This window comes from Protopterus annectens, chromosome 7.part1 (genome assembly GCF_019279795.1).
Source record: "Protopterus annectens isolate FY-2018-M chromosome 7.part1, PAN1.0, whole genome shotgun sequence".
NCBI classification, from domain to species: Eukaryota; Metazoa; Chordata; order Ceratodontiformes; family Protopteridae; genus Protopterus; species Protopterus annectens.
Window position 1 is genome coordinate 300,755,179 of NC_056740.1, and position 25,713 is coordinate 300,780,891.

Genomic DNA, 25,713 nt, shown 5'->3' on the forward strand with positions numbered 1-25,713 from the left:
CACACAGCAGCAGAATTTAATCACAGTATAAATAGCAGCCTAATACAATGTTACACAATTCTGCTCTTGGGAAAAACTTTCTTACACAATTTGAGAAGGCTATTTAACTTAATCCTGTTTGTTAAAGCAGCATTAAAATAAATCTTTAAATCTTTACAGAGGTCTGTATAATCGTTGACATGAAGGAATACTTACAGACTCGTAGTGCATTCTACTTATGTACCTGCGTCTCAAGTACAGGAATGTTCAACTTTCATATCCCATAAGTCTTTCCTTACTTAAATTAGTGTTACTGGAACAAAATTAAAAATATGAACATTGTTTCTAACTAAGCTCGATTGAGAATGGACTTTAAAGATGCACTAAATGTGATCACAGTGAATGCCACAGTAAATATTGTGCAGTAATATGGTAAACAATGAAACAAACAATTGAATACACTATTATTTAGGAATAATGCATCAGAGTCTTTCCTCCATTCTCCAAGAACCACCTTATCTTACTGAGAGTCACAAGGAGAGCTGTAATCTGTCCTGTCTATCAGCTGATGCAAGGTAGATTATTACTTCTGGAGGAGATGCCAGTCCATTACAGGAATAAATTCACACTAAACCAACACTTGCAATTAATTTGATGGATCACCATTTCATCTATGGCATGTCTCTGGGTTGAGTAGGAAACAGGAGACGCCAGCAAAAACAGCATAGTAATGTGTCATGTAAACATTGATGGTTGAGTGGCTTTAGTTTGTAAATGTAATGTTGTGGTGAATTCACCTGAATGTGTTGTATTGTATAAGTCAGTGGAGTGTTGTCCAAGGTGGGTTGCCTTTTTCTCCACTGTAGGGTGACTGTGAGGTTGGTGTGAGTGAGACTGTGGGGTACAAGGGGGAGTGCCTCCTGGGCAAACAAAGTTTTTTTTGTCTTTTCTATGGTTTTCAACCCACTGTTTTTGATCTTCAATTTTCGGAAAATGGTGTTTCAAAAAGATATGTAGCAAGCACACATAGGTAAACCAGCAAAACCCCTCCAGAACACAGGGAGGGATGTAGATTTGCATACAGTCTTCAACAAAGTAGATTAAAATAGGACATGCAATTCAAACACTGGTAATAAAGTAAAACCACCACATTCATAATGCAGGACCTGAAGAAACTATCTCATTATTGTCAAAGTTTGTTTCAGATATGATTTAGTGTGACCTAACAACTACTGTATGTGGCCAGGAACTGCATTAGAACATGTCTGTTTGTAATTTCAGCTATCTGTAGCTTAGTTCCTGTACATATCACCTGCTTTTGACTAGTGGGTTAAGAGTGCAGTGGGTTTTACAGTTACTTGTGGCTATAGGCTGCTGCCTCTCAGACCACCATCCAGGGTAAGTCCTGTAGACACTTAATCACACATGCTCTCCTCAGGATCAGTAAATAAGAAATTGGCTGCTAATATCTCTATCTCCAGATGGGTCTTGCAGGATGCAGGCTCACAGTGCAGACACACATCACCAGTGGCATAATCTGGACTAAAACTACTAAATCAACAGAACCAGCATTTGATAAGTTATTAATAAGGTTATCAGAGGAAAAATAGGATGATTGGAAGAAAAGGTTATTCTTTGCAGACAGCACAAAGATTTAAAATATGGTAACAAATAGTGCGTAGTACAAAGAATGTGGTACGTTTGCACATCTTGTGAGGTATTTGACCTGATGCAGTTCTTGTTGATTTAAAAAAGTGAAATGGAAGCTAACTCAATCAGAAGATAATGAAGCAAACTAATTTATGCTGAATTTGGGTCAGCCAGCAACCAACAGTGAACGAAAAAAGACTGAATACCACAGGGTCAGTTCTTCATACCATGGGGGGAATCCTGGGGATAGGTGAAACAGCATTCATTTGTAGGGCGTGGCACAGTAGTGTGATGATTAACATTGCTTCCTCATCCTTTAATTCAATACCCAGCTGGAGTACCTTTTATGCAAAGTGACTCTTTGGTTCAGTACCCAGTTGTGGCGATTTCTGTATTAAGCCAGCATGGCTTCTCTCTGTCTACATCAGGTTTCATGCATAACTCTAGTTTTCCCTAACATCCTTTAAATGATGCTAACAGATGAGTTTGTGACCCACCCCCAAATTACCCCAAGCCGTGTGTGTGTGTGTGTGTGTGTGTGTGTGTGTGTGTGTGTGTGTGTGTGTGTGTTTGTGTGTGTGTGTGCACGCGCATCCTGCAATGCGCTGGTATCTCATCCAGGATTAGTTTCATGCCTTACACGCATTACTAACCAAGACAGACTCCAGATTCCCTGCAATACTCAGTGGAATAAAGCTTGTATTAGAAATGAATGAATGAATTCAGTTGTAATGGAGGGCACCTTTTTTTCACTGGAAATAGCTTCTGTAGCTTAACTTGAACTAGCCTGAACTGTTTTTTATCTGATTGCTGCTTTATTTTAAAATCTGCACTTAAAAGTTACATTTAGTCGAAATTGATCGAAAGTTTGCTTGTTTGTTTGTTTAATTTAACTGTGGAGGCTGCCCACTAAAGTGTGCTAGCCTGTGTAACTAATTTATCACTGTTTCTGCATTTTCTGTGTGTTTCTATCTAAAAAACAAAAAAACAAAAAATAATCCTTGTTTTCCCGCCTTCCTCGACTAGTTTAGACCAGTTTACAGGCATTGCTGTATTTTGGGCTGTGGTGTAGTTCCTGTGTTGTCCATTACCTTACTTGGATAGAAGGAAGTTTCTTTCCTCACCAGTGGGAGTGGGGAGCCTTGAGCAGCCTACCTGTCCTTGGGGGAAGTGACCTCAGCACAAGAAGCTGTAGTAATTGGTTGTTTGGGACCATTTCCAGCTCTTTTGTAGTTCACTGTTTAAAATCCGCCTCTGGGCATTTTTTTCTGGCTATACTGCTCAGACAAGCTCCACGTGGGTTTATAGAGTGGTCCTAGCAGCAGGGAACTCAGAAAAGCGACTACCTTCTGGATTTAAGTATCTTTGCTTTTTTTCACTGGAAATAGCTTCTGTAGCTTAACTTGAACTAGCCTGAACTGTTTTTTATCTGATTGCTGCATTATTTTAAAATCTGCACTTAAAAGTTACATTTAGTCGAAATTGATCGAAAGTTTGTTTGTTTGTTTGTTTAATTTAACTGTGGAGGCTGCCCACTAAAGTGTGCTAGCCTGTGTAACTAATTTATCCCTGTTTCTGCATTTTCTGTGTGTTTCTATCTAAAAAACAAAAAATCAAAAAAATAATCCTTGTTTTCCCGCCTTCCTCGACTAGTTTAGACCAGTTTACAGGCATTGCTGTATTCTGGGCTGTGGTGTAGTTCCTGTGTTGTCCATTACCTTACTTGGATAGAAGGAAGTTTCTTTGCTCACCAGTGGGAGTGGGGAGCCTTGAGCAGCCTACCTGTCCTTGGGGGAAGTGACCTCAGCACAAGAAGCTGTAGTAATTGGTTGTTTGGGACCATTTCCAGCTCTTTTGTAGTTCACTGTTTAAAATCCGCGTTTGCACGGCTTTGCGCAGTCGTGTGCATAGCGCAGTGTCAGTTAAACAATGTTAAACTTTTTCTGGCTCAGCCAAGTCTGTTCTTCAAATTTTCCCTTAAGAAAGCTCTACTCTTAGTAAAACCAGACTACTCACTGTATTATAAGCCTAGCACTTGTTCTCAATACTTCTCTTCTAAGTAAGCACTCTCGTACTAAGTAAAGCACTACATCTACTTACCACCCCTGTGAATACCCACTTCCCTTAAAGGTATACCACTCCCTTATACTGTTCTAGCATGTCGAGTGGTAGATTACTGGCGTCGTCTCCAGTTCAGCTGGTCAATCTGGGCATCTTGAGACAATGCTACAATTGTCTCATGTACACAGACAACCCTCTCCTCCTCCCAACAAACACAAATACATGTGCGAGATGCAACTATATAGCCAAACTGGAGGCTGAACTCTCTCAACTCAGGACTGGCATGACCAGACAGGAGGAGATGGCAACCACACACACAACAATCCCAGTCCCACATAGACCTACCACAACTGCAAACCAAACACATAAAAACACAAAGACATACTCGGAGGCTCTAATATAAAACTTACCCAAACAACAGAGGCTCCCAAAGCAGACATCCACAAATCCACCACCTCAAAACAAAACACATGCAACACATACTTCAATAAATCAGTGTGTCAACCAATCGCAGCCCTTAAGGCCAAACACCTTGCCTGATACACTAGTAATAGGTGACTCCATAGTCAGACACACTGATGTCCCACTGACCAGGCTGAACAAGGAGAAGGTGACTGTGAGCTGTCTATCGGGAGCTAGGATCCGCCACATAACACACGCACTCAGGTCACTCCAAAGCAAGTACAAATATGACTCCGTCATTGTCCATGCTGGTGTGAATGACCTGAGACGTACCTCCCTGGACTACATGAAAAGGGACATAGAAGAGCTCTCCGATTATGTAGCCCAGGCTGGTATGACCCTGACCCTGAGCAGCATCTTGCCCTCACCAAGAATGATACCACAATACAAAGACAAGATGATCAGCTTTAACAATTGGCTCAAGTACTGGTGTCATTCTAAGGGGATCCAATGTCTGTCTGCCTGGGATGATATGTTGGACAAGCCACGCTGCTTCACAAGGGATGGCTTACACCTGTCACCACTGGGCTTCCGGATATTGGCTAAGGCTCTTGCCACCCCCATAGTGCCTTTTTAGGCAAGGCTCAAAAGACAAACCCACCTCCTTAGAAAACAAAAATGGAAAAAACTAAGGGTAATGCTGCTCAACGCCAGAAGTCTAAATCTCAAGATGCAGGCACTTGATGCACTCCTCAGCATGGAGAACATCGACGTCTGTGCAGTAACTGAAACCTGGTTCAAGGCTCCTGAGAGCACCCCAGCGCTACCAGGCTATACCTCGTATCATGCTTTTCGGCCCCAAAACCCAGGCCAAACCACAAAGGGAGGGGGAGTGTCCATATTCATAAAGGACACCTGCACCTCCAGGTTAGTAGCAACACATGAAGCATCAGAGACCATACAGGTGCAACTAACCATAGGCAAAACTGCTATACAACTGGTAGCATGTTACAGACCACCCTCCCAATCTCAAGAACCCCACTTAGCCTTCCTGAAGACATTGGAGGATATGAATGTATTACAAAATACCATCATACTGGGAGACTTCAACTACCCAAACATAGATTGGGTACATTATTCTAGCCCTAATACCCTAGCCCAAAGGTTCCTGGAATTCATAAATTCAAATGCACTGGAACAACTAGTCACCTCTCCCACTAGGGAGATAATATACTAGACCTGATCATCACAAACATGGGGACAAAATGCTCCACACTGGAAGTATACCCCTCACTAGTGAGATCTGACCACAAATTAATCACCCTGGATATACATATCCCACCTCCACCCCCAGCACAAAAGACCACAGTGAAAAACTTCTCAAAAGCAGACTTCACTCTTCTTAAGACTGAGATGGTATCCTTTAAGCCCACTGTGCCAGTGGATACCACATCTCACAATGCCAAATCCTTCACAAATGCTTTCTATGGACATCTCCAAGAATGCATGGATCATGCAATCCCAAACAAATCCAAGTCCCTCTCCACCAAATGTAAGTGTCCTGTCTGGTGGACCTCAGCCATAAACAAATTGTATAACAAAAGAAAGAAGCTACTGCACGTCAGAGCAAAATCCCATGAAGGGAAGACATCTCTGATCAACATTAGCAGAAAACTACGTTCTCTCATAAAAACATCCAAGGGAAACTTTGAGAGAAAAATCGCTAAGGACACTAAAGATAACCACAAAGCCTTCATCAGCTATGTTAGAAACCTGGGCAGAAACCCTCAGATATGCTCAGAGTTGGTTCACAACAACAAAAAATACACTGAACCCACAGATATTGCTAACATTCTGGCTGACAGGTTCAGTGCAAATTTCTCACCTCCTTCACCCCCAAAAGAAGAAATACTTATCCCAGCTGAATGTAATCTCCCTGTCATCTCAGATGTCCAAGTGAGAACCGCCCTAAACAAAGCAAAAAACACAGCATCAATGGGACCTGGCGGTATCCCGGGGTGCGTGTTACGTGAACTCCAAGAGGAGCTAAACCCACACATAAAATGCTATTTAACCTTAGCCTTACTTCGGGATATGTACCTGAACACTGGCGTACAGCAACAGTGGTCCCACTCCACAAGGGGGGTGCCTCTACAGACCCTGGAAACTACCGCCCCATAAGCTTAACTAGCCTGGTCTGCAAAGCTATGGAAATAATCATTATGGAACTCATAAATGGAGACATGGGGGACCTACAGACGCTTGACCCCACCCAGTTTGGCTTTGTAAAGGGCAGATCCTGCCTTTTAAACCTGGTTGACTTTTTCGAAACAGTCACTAGAGCCATTGATGAGGGCAAAGCATATCCATACAGCATACCTGGACTTGGCTAAGGCCTTCGACACAATACCCCACTCAGGCATCATAGATAAGCTAAACAGCTTAAAAGTAAACCCTTATGTCACTAGATGGGTTGCAAACTGGCTAAAGGACAGAACCCATAAAGTTAAAATTGCTGGAGCAATGTCAGACTCAAAGCCAGTCACAAGTGGTGTCCCACAGGGATCTGTCCTGGGACCCCTCTTGTTCGGCATTTATTTCTCAGATGTTAAAGCAAACATGGGAGGGCTGTGGCTTACAAAGTTCGCAGATGACTGCAAACTAGGTGCCATAGTCGATACACCAGCAGATACACACATCCTACAAAAAGGCCTCACTGAAACGGACAGCTGGTGCCGTAGTCACGGCCTTAAACTAAATGCCAAAAAATGTATAGTTATCCCTTCTGGAAAAAACAAAGTACCCACAAATTATCACATAGACAGCAACCCACTGAGTACGGAAAAAGTAATCAGAGACCTACGGACCCAAGTAGACAGCAACCTCTCATTTGACACCCACGTTGCCACAGTGGTTAGAAAAACATTCTACCTTGCACACCTCATCATGAAGGGTTTCACATCCAGATCCAAGGATGTCATTGTACCCCTATATTCCTCCCTCATCAGACCCATGATTGAGTACAATGCCCCATTTGGTATGTACCTCACCTAGCACTTGCAACAGCTGGAGAGACCACAAAAGTACCTCACCAAAAGGATCAAGGGTCTCCAACATATGTCTTACTCTGCCAGACTAAAGAAATTTCAGCTCTATTCAGTAGCATACCGCCTGCTCAGAGGTGATGTCTGCCTGACGTACAAGGCCATGTCCAATCAGGATCTGATGGACATGCTCCACCTCAAAAAATCCAAATCCATCAGGACCACGAGAGCTAAAGACTTAAACCTTGGCACAAGTATGAATAGGACATGCTGGAGGGATAGATTCATAACCCAGAGGCTTCCCATGCTTTGGAACAGGATCCCAGTTCGTATTAGGCAGAGCCCCTCACTGACTCTCTTCAAGAGAAATCTTGATGAGTGGATGGGAGATCGTAAGTTTACCCCAGGGGTCACATCTGTGTCACTGCTAGACAGGGGCACAGTAAACTAATTCTATTATATAAGGGGACCTTCACTGTGTCACTACTAGACAGAGGCACAGAATTCTAGATTTTATCTGTACATTTTTGTACCATTTCATGGGGTGGCAAAAGCCACATCACTATGGCTAGGCTTACAAATGCCCCAGGGCAGATAGCCTAGTACTATACTATGAAACTATGAAACTATGAAACTGACAGATACAGTATGCTGGTTATCTAAAGAGGGGCATAGCTCTCAGCCAATCAGGGACAAATCTAAAAATAATCAGGGACAGTTTCAAAATATTACTACTACTAATTTGGAACCCTGACAGAATAAGAGAATGTGAAGTAATATACACTTTTTGAAGTAAAAGCAGTCTATAACTCAGTTATTGTTATTATTCATTAAGTGTAATTCACCACCTTTTCCCCAAAAGTCACCAGTTTTAGGAGGTATTAAGAGGGACAAAGCTAAAATCTGAGTCAAAAACAGGAACAGTTGAGAGATATGAGGGGAGTCAGAAAACAACAAATAATATCCTTTGGAATACCGAGTATGTATTAAGAAAAACTCAAAACACTGCATCTGAAATACCTGCAAGAGAAAGGACACAGACAAAAATCATAAAACATATATATATATATATATATATATATATATATATATATATATATATATGTAGACAAATACATGTATGTATAGGAAAATATATATATATATATATATATATATATATATATATATATATATATATATATATGTGTGTGTGTGTGTATAGGAAAAATATATATATGTATGTATATATATATATATATATATATATATATATATATATATATATATATGTGTGTATGTATATATATATATATATATATATATATATATATATATATATATATATATATACATATACATACACATACACATACACATTTGCATGTATGTATATAGTTACTTCCCCATGGGATTGTTCCCCTGCAACTTTCAACCTACAGTTCTACCCCAGTATTCCTGAATTCTAAATGTCATACCTCTGAGGTTGTAAAAACTTTCAGTGAAGAGAAAAGTAAAAAAAAGAAGGGGTTCTACAAGTGCTCAAGTCCCAAGAGCTCGAAGCGCGCTGCCTTGAAGTGAGGGCTCATGTGTCTTGTAGCTCGTGTAGGCTGCCATTCACTCTCAGACTTGGATCTGAGTTTGGGCAAGCAGCTGGAGAGAGAGGGGTGTGGGAGTGTAGATTAAGGCAGCGATCAGGGAAAGAGTTTAGGTTTAGGGAGCAGGAGTAAAGTTTTAAGATTAGGAAGCGAGAAGGGAATTTTATGTTTGGGAGCGGGAGGTTTAGGGTTAGGAAGTGGGAATGGAGTTTTAGAGTTAGGGAGTGGGAAGGGAGTCTTAGGTTTAAAGAGGATGGGAGGTTTGGGGATTAGGAAGTGGGAATGGAGTTTTAGAGTTAGGGAGTGGGAAGGGAGTCTTAGGTTTAAAGAGGATGGGAGGTTTGGGGATTAGGAAGTGGGAATGGAGTTTTAGAGTTAGGGAGTGGGAAGGGAGTCTTAGGTTTAAAGAGGATGGGAGGTTTGGGGATTAGGAAGTGGGAATGTAGTTTTAGAGTTAGGGAGTGGGAAGGGAGTCTTAGGTTTAAAGAGGATGGGAGGTTTGGGGATTAGGAAGTGGGAATGGAGTTTTAGAGTTAGGGAGTGGGAAGGGAGTCTTAGGTTTAAAGAGGATGGGAGGTTTGGGGATTAGGAAGTGGTCAGGGAAGTTACATTTAGGGAAGGGGTTGGAATTTTAGGGTAACAAACCAAGGACTTTGCTTAGGAACTGGGTGGGGTTTTAGGGTTGCACAGTTTTATAGGTCAGATGTTGGGAGGGTTGAGTAGTTGCAAGAGGTCAGGCTATTGGAAGTTAGAGTACTTGGGTTTTAGAGCAAGTAACTGTGAGTAAGTGTGGCGAGAGCTATTAGCATGCGATCACTTGTAGTACTCCCCGAATAACCCTTCACCCTCTCTCTTTACTGTGAATTACCCAACCTCAAACAGTGCAGAAACAGCACATGTGCAGTACAGCTGCCGATGCAATGAAGCAATATCAGTTCAAGACATTTACGACAGGACACTGCAAATTGTCAGCAACTTGTTACACAACAAACAATAGTGCTGTCTTGATAGCAATAACAGGAAAGACATTTGAACTATTCTTTAGTGATTCTGTAACTTTTTCACACAAAATGAATGGCTAGCAGGATAATCCTAATCTACTGTCTTTTCAACAACTCACTAGAAGACACCTCACAACTATTTTATAGACATGGTTGAGAAGCTGGGTTAGTCAAGAACTGCACTTATCAGTTTATGAAAGCTGATTAAAGGGAAAGGAAAATGCTAAACAAATGATAAAAGCAACTGGAGGGTAGCCCTTCAAGACTCATTAGCTCAGAATACTCAGAGCTACCAGTCAGGGCAGAGTGACAATAGCTTCTTCAGTTAAAGAATGACTACTCCATGACCAACATGACATATTATTCCTCACCATTCCTAATCATTTTCTACCTATAATAATGGTGATTTAAACTCTACTTCCTTTTTGATAATATCTGTGAAATAACAGAGATGATGTGTTACTGTAAAACTCATATTTTATGTGCTAATCGTTCAGAGTTGCTTTCTTGGGAGTTGATATTCATTCTTATGTTTGAATTCTGTATATGAATATGTAGTATTTATGTATTCAGTTTTGGCCTGGGTCATGGCAGAAAATGGTCCTGGACCATTCCATTTACCCAATTAACAGTCAAGCAAATAAACAAATAAATACACATTCATATGCAATAACTATCTGGCAGTATACAAAGGCAAGAGCTACCCTATCCATAACTCCCCAGCAACTTGCAAATTTATTTTATTTATTTTACATTTGTTTATCGGGAAAGTCCGACTGGATATATGTCCATTTTCAGCGGAGGCCCAGGGAGAAAAACTCCAGAAAGCAGAGTACAAATATGTTACAAACAATAGCAACATTTAGAGATAAGTATACTATACAGTTTTCAGTAGGGTTACAAACTTAGATAAAACATAGTAGACAACAACAAAATCATGTGGCTTCAGTTTCAGACAATAATACATGCAGTTATGGACTAAGTCCCATCAAGAATTCATACACGTATTAGAGTATATGATTGAAATGCTTAGGGAGAGTTTGCAGGAACAGCAGGTGGTGATTAGTCTGGGTTTAAGCAGGGACATTGCCAATGCTGTTGGAGGTGTAGTTTGAGGCTTTTTTGAACTGGGTTAAGGAGGATTGGTGAGTAAGTTCGGCAGGCAGCATATTCCAAGTTTTGCCTACTGAGTTGGCAAATAGAGAGTCCCCAGCCACATTTATTCTCTTAGTTGTTTGTACCAGCAGTTTGTCAGCAGAACATAGTGACCTCAGGTTGCTATATCGTTTGATGATCTTATTTAGTGCTGGTGTTTTTTCAGGTTGATATAGTATTTTGTGGGTTATTACAAGTTGGTTGTATCGGAGAAGACTGGGCCACTCCAGCCATCCTAGTTGAGTTAGGTTGATACAATGGTGGGTCCTAGAGGTAGCACCTGTAGCAAATCTAGCAATATGGTTGTAACAACGAGCAAGTTTGGTAAGGGTGGCTTGGTTCAGGTTAGTGAAGAGGGTTGAGGCATAGAGGAGGGTAGAAAGTAGGTGGGACCGAGCGATAGTGGTTCTTGCAAAAGGAGTGAGGAAGGGTTTGATCCTGTATAGGGAGCCCAGTTTTTTGTTGACAGATTTGATGGTTTTATTGACATGGATATCATATCTTAGGGCGTTATCAACTGTGATGCCCAGGAGTTTTGTGTGAGTATCTGGGGATATAATTGTGCCATTGCTGGAACTTATAGTAAAGAATGGAGAAGAGGATTTGCAGGTGGGGGAAAAGATGAGCAGTTTAGTTTTGTTGGGGTTTAATAGAAGTTGACGGTTTGTGAACCATTTTTCTACATCATTGAAAGTATTCTGGGTTAGGGTCATAAGCTCAGTTGAGGAGGAGGCGGTACATATTAAAGTAAAGTTGTCTGCGTATTGGATGCAGGTGGCCTTGGGAGTGATGGTGGGTAGGTCATTGATAAAGACTGAGAAGAGTAGTGGTCCTAGTATGGAACCTTGGGGGACTCCTAGAGTAATGGGTAGATGTGTGGATAGGGTATTCTGCCATAAAACTGCTTGTTGTCTATCAGACAGGTAAGAGTGGAACCATTTAACAGAGTTACTATTCAGTGACAGTTCCTTCAGGGTATGGAGAAGCAGTTGGTGACTGACCATCTCAAAGACCTTAGAGAGATCTAGGAAGAGAGCAGAGGTAAGTTTGTTATTGTTTCGGTTGATGTTGATAGGGTGCTTTGGTGTGGTCTAAAACCATGCTGAGAGTTGGCCAGTAGTTCATTTTGGGTGAGATAGTGCATTAATTGGTTGTGGATGCACTTTTAAATAACTTTGGCCAATGGTGATAGTATGGCTATTGGTCGGCAGTTTGAGAGGTCTAAAGAATTCCCTCATTTATGAAGGGGAATGACATGGGAAGCCTTCCAGAGAGAAGGGATAGTGGCTTCAGTCAAGCTGTGGTTTATTATGATCAAGACAGGGTATGCAATGGCATCTGCCAGTTTTTATAAACATTCTGGTGGGAGGAGATCAGCTGCCAGGGTAGTGGGCTTTAGTTTGTTAATTAGAAATCGGATGGTGGATGTAGATACAGGCTGGAAGGCGAAAGGGAATTGGGTAGTGGTTGTGGAGGAGTTTTGAAAGGAGCTGGTGGGGGTAGTTGGCTAGCTAGGGATTGGATGGTTTTAAGGTCACAAGTTGAGGGGGTGGAGGTGGAGGCTTGGCCAGGGTGGAGCAGTTTGTTTATGCCTGCCCAAAATTGTTGAGGTTTGTTCTGGTGTTTTTGCTGAAGGTGTTGTTAGAAGTTTTTGTCTAACAATGTGGCTTTCTTGGTATCATTCCTTAGTTGTCGGAATTTAATATGGTCAAGTGGGTCTTTGAAGGTGCGCCATTTGCCCCATGCTTTGTTTCTTGCTATGATTTTGGTTTTCGTTACTTTAGAGAACCAGGGGGTGGTCTTAGTTTTGGCTTTGAGGGTGCGGATAGGAGCATGGGAATCTAAAATGGAGAGGAAATTAGAATTAAAGTAGGCTACAGCATCATCTAGTGGAAGTTCTTTAAGTATGGCCGAATTTCATGCTCTGAGTTCATTCTGAAAGTCAGTGGAGTTAAAGTTCTTGTTGTTTCTGATAGATTTATGTAGAACTTGGTGGTGGTTATCTACTCTATGCTTAATGATGTAAGTGAGTAGGTGGCCACTTATATCATCTGGGAGGGTACCCATGTTATACAGGTCTGGGTGATTGTTGATAAGAGTCCAGTCCAGGATACTGCCTTTGTAGATGGATTTATTTATTCTGGTGGGTGAGGATATAAGTTGGGTATAACCATGAAGGTTTATATGGGTGGTGGGAGATTCAGAGGAACAATTGTTTCAGTCAATATTAACGTCTCCTAACACCATAGTTTCATGGGGGTATGTGTTGGGAAGACATTGGAAGAAGTCTTCTAGGGTATTTGCATTGTTGCTTGGGGGGATATAAATGCAGGCAAAGAATATAGATTTACTTTTGTTAAGTTGTAGTTTGCTAACTAGGGCTTCTGCATTATTGAACAAGGGGGGGGGGGGGTTGTGGTTCTAGTGTGACAGCTATTGTGTTTTTAAACAGAACTGCTACTCCTCCACCTTTCCTGGTGTTACGGTCTAGTCTAAGTATGTTATACCCTGGTGGGATAACCTCATCATTTTAGTTCCTGGTTTTAGCCAGGTTTCTGTAAGACATAGCACAGCAGATGAGTAGGTGGCTAGAACGGCATGAAGATTCATTTTAGTCAGCAATACAAAAGCAGCAATAACTGACTAGTGAATTAAAAACAAAACCAAAACTGGAATAAAGCTGTTGCTGTTTTGGCTGGATAATGATAGAAGCAGATCAGAGGCAGTAAAACCACACACGTGTTAGACCTTGATTAGTCAAGTTACAGTTACTTAAACATATAGAGGCTTCACTCTGATTTTGGCTATTTAGCCTCTCATCATTCATCAGGCAGGAGTCAGAGGTGGACGTGGCAGAGTTAAAGAAGTTAAGATTTGCACTGGGTGTGATGAGGGTGGACTGGGTTAGGAATAAGTATATTAGAGGGTCAGGCCAGGTTGGACGGTTTGGAAACAAAGCCAGAGAGGCGAGATTATCTTGGTTTGGACATGTGCTGAGGAGGGATGCTTGGTATTTTGGGAAAAGGATGCTAAGGATGAAGTTGCCAGGTAAGAAGAAAAGAGGTAGGCCTAAGTTAATGGATGTGGTTAAGAGAGGACATGCAAGTGGTTGGTGTGACAAAGAAAGATGCAGAGGACAGGAAGAAATGAAAAAAGATGATCCGCTGGGCAATCCCTAATGGGAACAGGCTAAAGAAAAAGAAGAAGAAGCAGCCTTTCATCATTCACAGCTGTACCCAACAGGAAGAAGCACAGAATTACCTTAAAATACAAGCCACCCTGGTAGAATTGCAAAATCAATAGACTGTATAACAGGAGGAAGGAAATTATGGCAATAATTAGGAGGTGCAGCATCCAGCAGGATGAAAGCACTCTCATCAAACTAAACAAACAATTCAAAGGACAAATAAAGTCTACATAAGTCAAATTTGAGGTAAAGTTGGCTTTCCAGTCCAAGGACAACCACATGGTATTCTTAAGCTCTGTCTGTAACCTCAAAGGCAATGCACAGTTGTGTGCAGAGCTCATTGTAAATGGAGCCACATATACTAAGCCAGAAGATATAGCAAACCTACTGGTTGACAAATTCAGCTCCAACATTACCCTCTTTCCCCCTCAACATTCCTTCAGGAAATATGATCAAATATAACTCCCCTGTCTGTCACTAGAGGACATGTCCTTAATGCTGTCTCTAAGGCCAAGAACACTGCATCAATGGCCCCAGACAATTTATTTATTTTATTTTATTTTATTTTACATTTGTTAACCGGGATAATCTGACTGGGTGTAAGCCCATTTTCAGTGGAGGCCCTTGGAGAAAAGCTCCAAAAATAAAATGTACATAGGTATTAATACAAAAAGTATACATAGATTGATGTGAAAAGAAAAATACAACTGTACAATTGGCATCTAGATAGAGCAACAACAATTATGAGAATAATCAATAGTACAATGAGAAATAGACATCATAAAAATGTTGTTGATGGAGGCATGAATTGTTTTCTATTACATAGATGTTATTTGAGAGAAAAGCTTAACTTAGTATAAATAGAGGAGGAAGGAGTTAGAGGAAGGGAATACATAACAAATGAACGTATAGAGTCACAGGTTAGATAAGATATATAAGGGGAGATTAGCCAGGGGTGATACAGGAACAGATCCATTTGCTATATAAATAGTCTTTTAGGTGTTTCTTAAATTGAGTTTTGTCTGTAATGCTTAAAATATGTTGGAGAATGTTGTTCCAAATGTTTGAAATGCAGTGGGAATAGAGGGAGTCCCCAGCCTTGTTTGTGCTTTTGTAGACTTGCAGGAGAGTTTTGTCAATAGAACGTAGTTGGCGAGTAGTTACATATGGTTGGAGAAGTTGTTGTAAGGCAGGAATTTTGTCTGGGTGGTATTGCCGTCTCAAGAGCATGAAACATGACCTATTAGGCCCTTTGGAGTTGCTGTTTAACTGTAGCTTCCAAACAAGATTTGTGCCCCATGAATGGAGAACAGCAGCAGCATCTCTCTGCACAAAGGTGGGCCATCTACAGACCCTGAAAACTACAGACTCATAAGTCTCACTAGTCTTATATGCAAAGCCATGGAAAGAATTATCATTGGAAATTATCAATAATGATACAGTAAACCTCCAGACATTGGACCCAACTCAGTTTGTTTTCATCAAAGGCAGGTCATGCCTACTCAACCTGGTGGACTTCTTTGAGAAGGTCGCCAAAGCAATGGATGAGGGCAAAACGGTTCACACTGACTACCTTGACCTGGTCAAGGCATTTGACACAATACCCCACTTGGGCATTGTTGGCAAACTCAAGAGGTTAGGTACAAACCCGTATGTTACCTGCTGGATAGCCAACTGGTTTACAGACAGAACCTAGGAAGTTAGAACTGGGGAGTCCACCTTCACAAATAGGCCATTCACTAGTGGAGTCCCTCAGGGCTTGGTCCTTGTGCCACTCCTTTTTGGCATTTACTTTTCTGAAGTCAAGGCATTGAATCCCACACTGACACAAATGTTCTCCCGGAAGGGCTGACACAGACAGATAACTGGTGTCAGAGCCAAGGACTAAAACTAAATTCCAAGAAATGCATAATAGTAAATAGTATCCTTTGGGATGTTATCCATCCCTGGTAACTATCATATTGACAGTACACCCCTTAGAGTTGACCCAGTATTCAGGGACACATATAGACAGTAATCTATCCTTTGACCATAATGTGTCTACAGTAGTGAGGAAATCATTCTATGTTGTGCAATGTATAAACATAGGTATGGCATCTAGGTCCAAGTAAGTCATTGTTCCACTGTATTCAGCATTCATCAGCCCTTTTTGGTATTTTCCTAACTAGGCATATCCAACAAATGGAATGTCCACAGAGGTTTGTCACTAAAAGAATACAGGGCACAAGCAAAATGCCTTATGCAGACTGCCTCAAAGCCCCATCCTTGTATTCTGTCTCCTACAGGCTGTTGAGGGGAGAGCAGTGCCTGGCATACAGGGCATTGCCAGACCCCACTCCAATGGACCTTCTGCATATTCACAAAAATCAGCACCAGAATTACCTGTTCTAAAGACTTAAACCTTGCCTATGATATAAATAGGACCTGCTGGAGAGATAAGTATGTATCCCAGAGACTATCCTGTCTATGGAACAGTATCCCCATCCATGTGAAGCAGAGTTCCTCCCTAACTCAATTCAAGTGCAACTTGGGCAATTGATGGGGAACAGGAAATTCATCCCTGGTTTGCCACCTATGTCTCTAATGGACACAGGCAACCTGTAAATGGTTCATCTCCTGGGCCCCTGATTGTAAATGTTTCATCTCCCAAGACAGTGCTTACACTTATCAAGGATACCAGAACTTGTCAGAGATTTGGAATGCATGGCTAGGCTTAAAAAGACCCTTGTGGTCATTAACTTAGTAAACACCTATAAACCTATGAACCTATGGTAAAATTTCACCCCCCCCTCCCCCAAGCCCTGAGAACACTACTCCTTTTTTGGAATTAATCATGTCAGTAGATGCACAGAGACAACTGTGTATACCAGGAATAAATACAAAACAAACACAAGAAACAAAACACAGTGATGGAATTCCAGTATAAATAGGTAGTACAACAACAAATGAAAGAATGAAAAAAAAGCCATGACAAAAATAAGGAAGTACAATGCCCAGCAGAATACAACATCTCTCCTCAATCTGAACTAGCAACATAGAGGAGAAATCATGACTACCAAATCCAAATTTGAAGTAAAACAGCATCCTAGGCCAAGGACAACCATAAGGTTTTCATTAGCTATGTTTGCATCCTTAAAGGTAGTGCACAACAGTGTGCAGAACTAATTGTAACTACACCGAGCCAAAAGACAGCAAATCTACTGGTTAACAAATTTAGCTCCAGTGTTACCCTTCAGTCTCCTGCAGTCTCCCATCTGGAAATAAAATCAAGCATAACCCCCTCAACTATCACTAGAGAGCAGGTCTTCAATGTGCTGTCCAAGGCCTAGAATACTACATCACTGCGCCTCGATAATATCCCAGGATGGCTTTGAAATAGCATGAAGCATGACCTATCAGGACCATTAGAATCACCATTTAACCATAACCTCCAGACAGGCTTCATGCCACATAAATAGAGAACTGCAACTATCATCCCTATGTACAAGGGTAGTCCATCCACAGACCCCAGAAACTGCAGACCCATAAGTCTGACTAATCCCATATGCAAAGACAGTAGAATGTCAACAGAGGTTCCTCACAAAAAGGATACAGGGCATAAACAAAATGTCCTTCACGGACAGCCTCAGACCCCTAACTCTGTACTAAGTCTCCTAAAGACTGTTGAGGGGTGATCTATGCCTGGTATGCAAGGCATCCTTTGCTCCTACTCTGGACCTTCTGCATATCTGCAAAACAAATAACATCATAAATACCTGATTTAGGGACTTAAACCTTGCTTTCAACATCAATAGACCATGTTAGAAGGACAGGTACATGTCTCAGAGAATACCCCCTTTTCTGGAACAGGCTTCCCATCCATATGACACAAAGTTGTTCCCTAAACCAATTCAAGCATAATTTGGACCAGCAGATGGAGAATCAGAAAATCACCCTTGTCAGATACCTATGTCCCTAGTGGACAGTGGCATCTGTAAATGCTTGACCACCCAAGCCTAGCTTACATATACCCCTTTAGAATAATTTTAAGGTCTCTAAACTTGTTAGATATGTTTGGGATGCATGACTAGGCTTAAAAAGACCAATGTGGTCATTAGTCTTGTATTCATATAAACCTATGAACATTTGAACCTGAACTAGAATCAGTTTAAATAAATAAAATGGTTACAACAATATCAAGAAGACAAAGAATAAAGAACCACGAAGAATTAAAAAGAGAGTCAAATGTACATAGATTATAAGTAAGACAAAGACTTTCAGTTGACATTCTAATGATGATAAATGACTAAAATTTGCACATCTTCTTGCTAGCAAACACAAGCAAGGCTTAGGCCATGGAAAGTATAGTACGTGGTCCCAAGTGAATAAACTGGCCAAAATATCTGGGGCTGACGTGTTACAAATACAGGTCATATGGACAAAACAAGGAAAGTAATATAAAGGCTATCATGATAAGAGCACATCTGAAAATCAAAAGTAAAATAGAGGATAAAGTGGCAAAAGTACACCAAAACAAATGAAAGCAAAAGTAACATTCTTGTGGCAACAGGTGTAAGTGTAGGGCTGCCATACGCATGGCCCTGGGTTCTAATGTAGGAAATTCCAGGCATTTTTTCAGGATGGCTGAGTGGTCTAAAGTGCCAGACTCAAGGGTTCAATTCCTTCCTTGGCTCATGGTAATTCTGGACACCAGATGAAGGTGGGGGTTCAAATCCCACTACTGACAGATAATTTTATATGAAGTTTGGCATAATGGTTAAGGTATTGCTTTATAAACCCAAGGTATAGGGTTTGATTTTTTTTGACTGGGATAATTGGCTAGGCTTAAAATGGCCCACAAGGGCAGTTTATCAAGTACTGATCTATGGACCCATTAGAGTATTATATAGTCAGCCATTTGGGATCATTCACAGCTTTAGCTAGAGGAGATGCATTTTAATGACAGAGGTAAATACCCATCTCTATAAATTTTACAACTAAGATAAAATAGAGTATAGCCTCATGTGTTCCATTTGGTCTAGTGAATACTAGCTTATCAGTGAAATAAATGCTTACAGTTAGATTATTCCAAATGGAATTGTAAAATATATTCTGACAAAAACAAATGATGGTAATAACATCTAAATATTTTTGTAGCAAATGCCCTTAGAGGAACAGAGCAGCTGTGCCTGTGAGATTAGTATTCTGCAAGTGCCATGGGCATTGCCACTTTTACAGGTTTCATTCATTACAGAATTAGTGATCAATAAATAAAAGGAACATGAAACAGTTTGGAAACGTTATTTTGCATATCAAAATAATAAGATTACATACATTTTGATTGAATTTTCTTGTCTTTTGTTGTAGTTTACAGGACAATGTCACTGCCGGCCTGGGTTTGGAGGTCGTCTGTGCTCTGCATGTGAGGAGGGATACTGGGGAGACCCTCAAGTGGAATGCAAAGGTAAGCCCAGCATATCAATTGTTCATTGGTTGTTTCATGTAGCAATATTTATAAAGAAAATAAATCTGGTGATTGAATATGTAAAATAAAGATTTGTGCTTGTGTGCATTTTCACTCAACTTGCAATAATAAGCTTTCGTAAATATATGAGTGTCGAGTCAAGCTCATTTGTACCTTTCATAGATATAATTAACAATTAATCCATAACCCAGCTGTCTTGACTTGCATTTTCCATGATTATTTTGTCAGCATTGCTGTCACTTCTACAATTTTTAATCGCAATTTAACCAGACATATGTCTCAAAATCAGTAATGATTCGGTCAGCTGTGTCCTGAAAAGGGTAAGAAAAAACAACCAATAATGACTATATAATTTGACAAGATGCTTCATGCAAGAACACCCTCATTGAGAGCCTTTTGATGAACTTTTTAATACTTTTTTGTCTATCATTATAGTACATTGGGAACTGAAGCATTCCTATGTAGTTCCTATATATAAAGGAAGTTGAAAAGACCTCATCCAGAATTACAGGCCAATTAGTCTAACCCCAGTAAGCAAATGCTTTGAACAGTACCCAATTACCCTGTTTTAAAAATATTCCAACTACAATTACCCAGTATTTATTTTCTGTGCAAGATCAATACTTACTATCCTACTATATATTTATAAAACAGTTATACAGCCTTTAATTATGACTTGGCACTTAGTGTTCTTGAACCTGGTCAAGGCATCCAAACAGCTTCTCTATGCTGAGATCATTAATAGCTTCAAAACATAATATGCCAACCTATTCATCATAAGGTGGCTATAAAACTGGTTATGAGATAGAAATGAATGTTTCCTTTCATTAGGTAGATGTTCTGAGTGGGTGGATATAAAGACTGGTGTCCTATAGCGTTTGATCCTTTGACCAGTTTTGGTCAATATGTAGTGTGGCATTTGCAGCATTCCTGATATCAGATAAGTGTTGGTTATCAAAATACACTGATGGTAGTGCTGCAGTTATATCACCTAATTAAGTAAATCGTGCAAACAACTATTTTGATGAGATCAGCCCCTGTATTAAACAACTTGGCCTAGCCTTCAGTATATATAAAGCCATGGCTTTGGGAACTATTTACAGCATAATTTCATCAGACTTGATAGTTGTGTAGTGGAACATATACATTTAATGAAACTTTTGGTTATTCTGGTTAATAATGAATTTTGTTTTAGAGAGAGAGAGAATGCAAATTACATTAGATACTAAAGTAAGTGGTGTTCAGTGTTCAAAACTATGGCTATCACTGATCCAGACATTTTAGCAAATGTATTGAAGAGTTTAATCTAATTTGGGAATACAACTCGAGATTCTGTGTATATAGGTCCATTGATTTTTTTCCTCACATTTCAGTTTTCTTTGACTCTAAGTTTCAGAGAATTGCTGTCCAGCTTACCAGAAATCCTTTGACTCTAAGTTTCAGAGAATTGCTGTCCAGCTTACCAGAAATCAGGAATGTAACACTTAATTAACTGACTTCTGGCAGGTTAATGAGCTGCATTGGTTGTCTTGCTGATAAGTAAGAATGTCCTTGTTAGGACTAGCTATAGCATCACAACTAAACAGTCTGTTGCTAACAACATACAGCATGGGCTAATCTTATACATTCTGTCACATATTGTACTTCAAGGTGTCTGTTTAGAATTTTCTCAAAATGACAGCGAGACACACAAACATTAAGGGTCTGAGTTCTTTAATAGTGAATTTTGTGAGATCAGTTCCTGAAAGGCCAAATTGAGTATGTCTGTCATATCCTTCATACTAGTAAACACAGTTTGGGGTATAAATGCAATTTACTAAAACATGTCTTTGTATGAGCACAACATGTTTCTCATCTGAAGTTATAGTACAGCTACTATAAAGAAAGTGGCTGGCATGTAAATTATGACAGCCCAGCCACTGGGGGATACACAAGCCAGTGTAATTCTTCATGCCGGTCCCAAGTCCGGATAAATGGGGAGGGTTATGTCAGGAATGGCAACCAGTGTACATTTTTTTCCAGATCAGATATGTGGACAACAATACAGATTTCCATTCCACATTGGTTGAGGCCCGGGATAACAGCGACCATCTCAGTACTGTTAGCCAACAGGGTGCTGGTGGAAATTTGGCTACTGTTGGCCAAAGGAGAAGGAGAAAAGAGAGAGAAAGCATGCACAGAGACATGAGGAGAGGAGGAACATTAGTATGAGGAAGTCAGGGATTGAATTTTGAATGTTGGCAGTATGACTGGTAAAGGGAGAGAGCTAGCTGATATGATGGAGAGAAGGAAGGCTGGCATATTGTGCATGCAAGAGATCAGATGGAAGGGGAGTAAGGCCAGGTGTATTGGAGAGGGGTTCAAATTGTTCTACCATGGTGTGGATGGTAGGAGAAATGGGGTCAGGGTTATCCTGAAGGAACAGTATATCAAGAGTGTTTTGGAGGTGAAAAGAGTGTTGGAAAGAGTGATGTTTATTAAGCTAGAAATTGATGGTTTGATAATGAATGCTGTTAGCGCATATGCTCCACAAGTTGAGTGTGCGATGGATAAGAAAGAAAAATTTTGGAGCAAGTTAGATGAACTGGTGGGGAGTGTACCCAAGTGTGAGAGAGTGGTGATTGGAGTGGATTTCAGTAGACATGTTGGTGAAGGGAACAGAGGGGATGAAGAGGCGATGGGTAGGTATGGTGTTAAGGAGAGGAATGCAGAAGGTCAGATGGTAGTGGATTTTGCAAAAAGGATGGACATGACAGTGGTGAATACATATTTTAAGAAGAGTTAGGAGCATAGGGTGATGTACAAGGGTGGTGGAAGATGCACACAGGTGGATTATGTCCTAGGCAATAGGATGAGTCTAAGGGAGATTGGAGACCGCAAAGTGGTGACAGAGGAAAGTGCAGTTAGGCAGCATAGGATGGTAGTCTATAGGATGATGATGGTGATCAAGAAGAAGAGAAGGAGAATAAGGACAATGCCAAGGATCAAATGGTGAAAGTTGAAAAATGATAACTGAAAGTTGGAGTTCAGGGAAGTATTAAGACAGGCATTGGATGGCAGTGAAGTGCTAGCAGATAGCTTGGAAGCCACAGCAGACGTGGTAAGAGAGACAGCTAGGAGGGTGCTTGGTATGACATCTGGACAGAGGAAGGAGGACAAGGAGACCTGGTGGTGGAATGAGGAAGTACAAGAGAGTATACAGAGGAAGAAGCTGGCAAAGAAGAAGTGGGCCTGTCAGAGAGATGAAGAAAGTAGACAGGAGTACAAGGAGATGAGGTATATGGTGAAGAGAGTTGGCAAAGGCTAACAATAAAGTGCATGACAAGTTGTATGAAAGGTTGGACACTAAGGAGGGAGAAAAGGACCTGTACCAATTGGCTAGATAGAGGGACCTGGCTGGGAAAGGTGTGCAGCAGGTTAGGGTGATAAAAGATAACAAAGGAAATGCACTCAAAAGTACAGAGAGTGTGGTGAGCAGAAGGAAAGAGTACTTTGATGGGCTGATGAATGAAGAGAATGAGAAAGAGAGAAGTTGGATGATGTGGGGATAGTGAATCAGTAAGTGCAACAGATTAGCAAGGCGGAAGTAAGGATAGCTATGAAGAGAATGATGAATGGAAAGGCTGTTGGTCCAGATGACATACCTGTGGAAGCATAGAGGTGTTTAGGAGAGATGGCAGTGGGGTATTTAACCAGATTGTTTAATGGAATCTTGAGTGGAGGAGAAGTGTACTGGTACCGATTTTTAAGAATAAGGGTGATGTGCAGAGCTGTAGTAACTACAGAGGGACAGCAAGAGCCATAGCATGAAGTTATGGGAAAGAGCAGTGGAAGCTAGGTTAAGAAGGGAGGTGATGATTGGTGAGCAGCAGTACAGTTTCATGCCAGGAAAGAGCACTACAGATGTGCTGTTTGCTCTGAGGGTTTTTATGGTGAAGTATAGAGAAGGTCAGAAGGAGTTGCATTGTGTCTTTGTGAACTTAGAGAAAGCATATGACAGGGTGCCTAGAGAGGAGTTGTGGTATTGTATGAGGAAGTTGGGAGTGGCAGAGAAGTATGTAAGAGTGGTACAGGATATGTACAAGGGCAATGTGACAGTGGTGAGGTCTGCGGTAGAAGTGACAGATGCATTCAGGCTGGAGGACGGATTGCATCAAGGATCAGCTCTGAGCCCTTTCTTATTTGCAGTGGTGACGGACAGGTTGATAGATGAGATCAGACAAGAGTTCCCGTGGACTATGATGTTTGCAGATGACATTGTGATTTGTAGTGAGAACAAGGAACAGGTTGAGAAGACCCTGGAGAGTTGGAGATATGCTCTAGAGAGGACAGGAACGAAAGTTAGCAGGACTATGACAGAATATGTGTGTGTGAGTGAGAGGGAGGACAGAGGAATGATGAGGATGCAGGGAATAGAGTTGGTGAAGGTTGATGAGTTTAAATACTTGGGATCACAGTTCAGAGTAATGTTGGGTGTGGAAGGGAGGTGAAGAAGCGAGCGCAGGCAGGGTGTAGTGGATGGAGAAGAATGTCAGGAGTGATTTGTGACATATGGGTACCACTAAGAGCAAATGGGAAGGGCTACAAGATGGTAGTGAGACCAGCTATGTTATATGGGTTGGAGACAGTGGCACTGATGAAAAGAAAGGAGTCAGAGCTGGAGGTGGCACAGTTAAAGATGTTAAGATTTGCACTGGGTGTGACGAGAATGGACATGATTAGAAATGAGTATATTAGAGGATCAGCTCAGGTTGGGTGGTTTGGATGCAAAGCCAGAGAGGTGAGATTGCATTGGTTTGGACGTGCTAAGGTTGGATGCTGGGTATATTGAGAGAAGGATGCCACGGATTGAGCTGCCAGGTAAGAGGAAGAGAGGAAGGCCTAAAATAAGGTTTATGGATATGGCGCAAGAAGACATGCAGGTGGTTTGTGTGACAGAGCAAGATGCATAGGACAGGAAGAAATGGAAACAGATGACCCACTGTGGTGACCCCTAATGGGAGCAGCTGAAAGAAAAGGAAGAAGAAGGCACGTAAATTATGACAGGGATGCAAGTATATTTCTCTGCTTTAAGTTATATGTTAAAATGTTATAAAGTGTGATAGATGTAATAGTATAACTACCAATTAGCCAGCTTGCTATAATTTTGACAGTTATGAAAAACATAAAACAAGATACCTGGCTGTAATTCATACCACACCTTTCGGCCACCTAAACCGGACCGAAGCACTAAAGGCAGAGGCGTGCCCATATTCATTAAGGATATCCACATCTCCAGGCTAGTTGCACAACATAATGCATCCGAGATTATCCAACTGCAACTAACTCTGGGCAAGACCACAATCCAAATTGTAGCTTGCTACAGACCCCCCAACATGCCCCAGGATTCCCACGCCTCATCTCTTGATACACTGGAAAATATTAGGGTTCAACCCAACACCCTAATAATGGGCGATTTCAACTATCCCACCATTACCTGGGAAAACTACTCATGTACCAAATCTTTTGCTCAATGTTTTCTGGAATTCATAAATTCCAATGCCTTGGATCAACTTATTCACACCCACACCAGGGGCAGCAATATCCTAGACCTGGTCATTACCAACATGGGTGACCGATGTTCCACACCAGAGGTCAATTCCTCATTGGTCAGATCCGACTACAAGATAATCACCCTAGACATCCACATCCCGCCCCCACTACCCATTAGGGAAACCACCATAAAAAAACTTCTCCAAAGCCAACTTCACACTTCTTAGGACAAAAGTGGCAAACTTCATGACACCCATGCAGATGTACAATAGAGGTACGACTGCTGAATCCTACACAAATGCACTTTATAAGCACTTACACGAGTGTATGGATCGTGCTATCCCTAACAGAACCAAGATGCTATCCTCCAAAAAAAAAAAGAAACTGTTGCAAAAAACAGTAAAATCCCATGACTGGAGGAGCTCCCTGGTTAGCCTCAGTAAGAAGCTAAGATCCCTCATAAAATCCTCCAAAGCCAATTATGAAAACAAAATTGCTACTGACTCTAAAGACAACCGCAAAGCATTCTATAGCTATGTCAAGAATCTCAATGGCAACTCTCAGATCTGCTCCGAGTTACAGCACAATGGCACTAAATATGCTGATGAAGGGTTGAGAGCCACTAAATATACAGAACCAACTGATATTGCAAACATCCTGG

The 25,713-nt window shown here is 41.1% G+C and overlaps 1 protein-coding gene across 4 annotated transcripts in view; it reads left to right on the plus strand.

The window, feature by feature from the left end:
* The window catches only part of LOC122807740 (laminin subunit beta-1-like), a 2,263,691-nt gene that overhangs the window by 1,700,837 nt on the left and 537,141 nt on the right, over positions 1-25,713 (plus strand). For all 4 annotated transcript variants that reach the window (XM_044078727.1, XM_044078725.1, XM_044078726.1 and 1 more), the window contains one exon: positions 19,403-19,499. In XM_044078727.1, the coding sequence (XP_043934662.1) occupies positions 19,403-19,499 (97 nt within the window). The remainder of the gene's footprint in view (positions 1-19,402; positions 19,500-25,713) is intronic.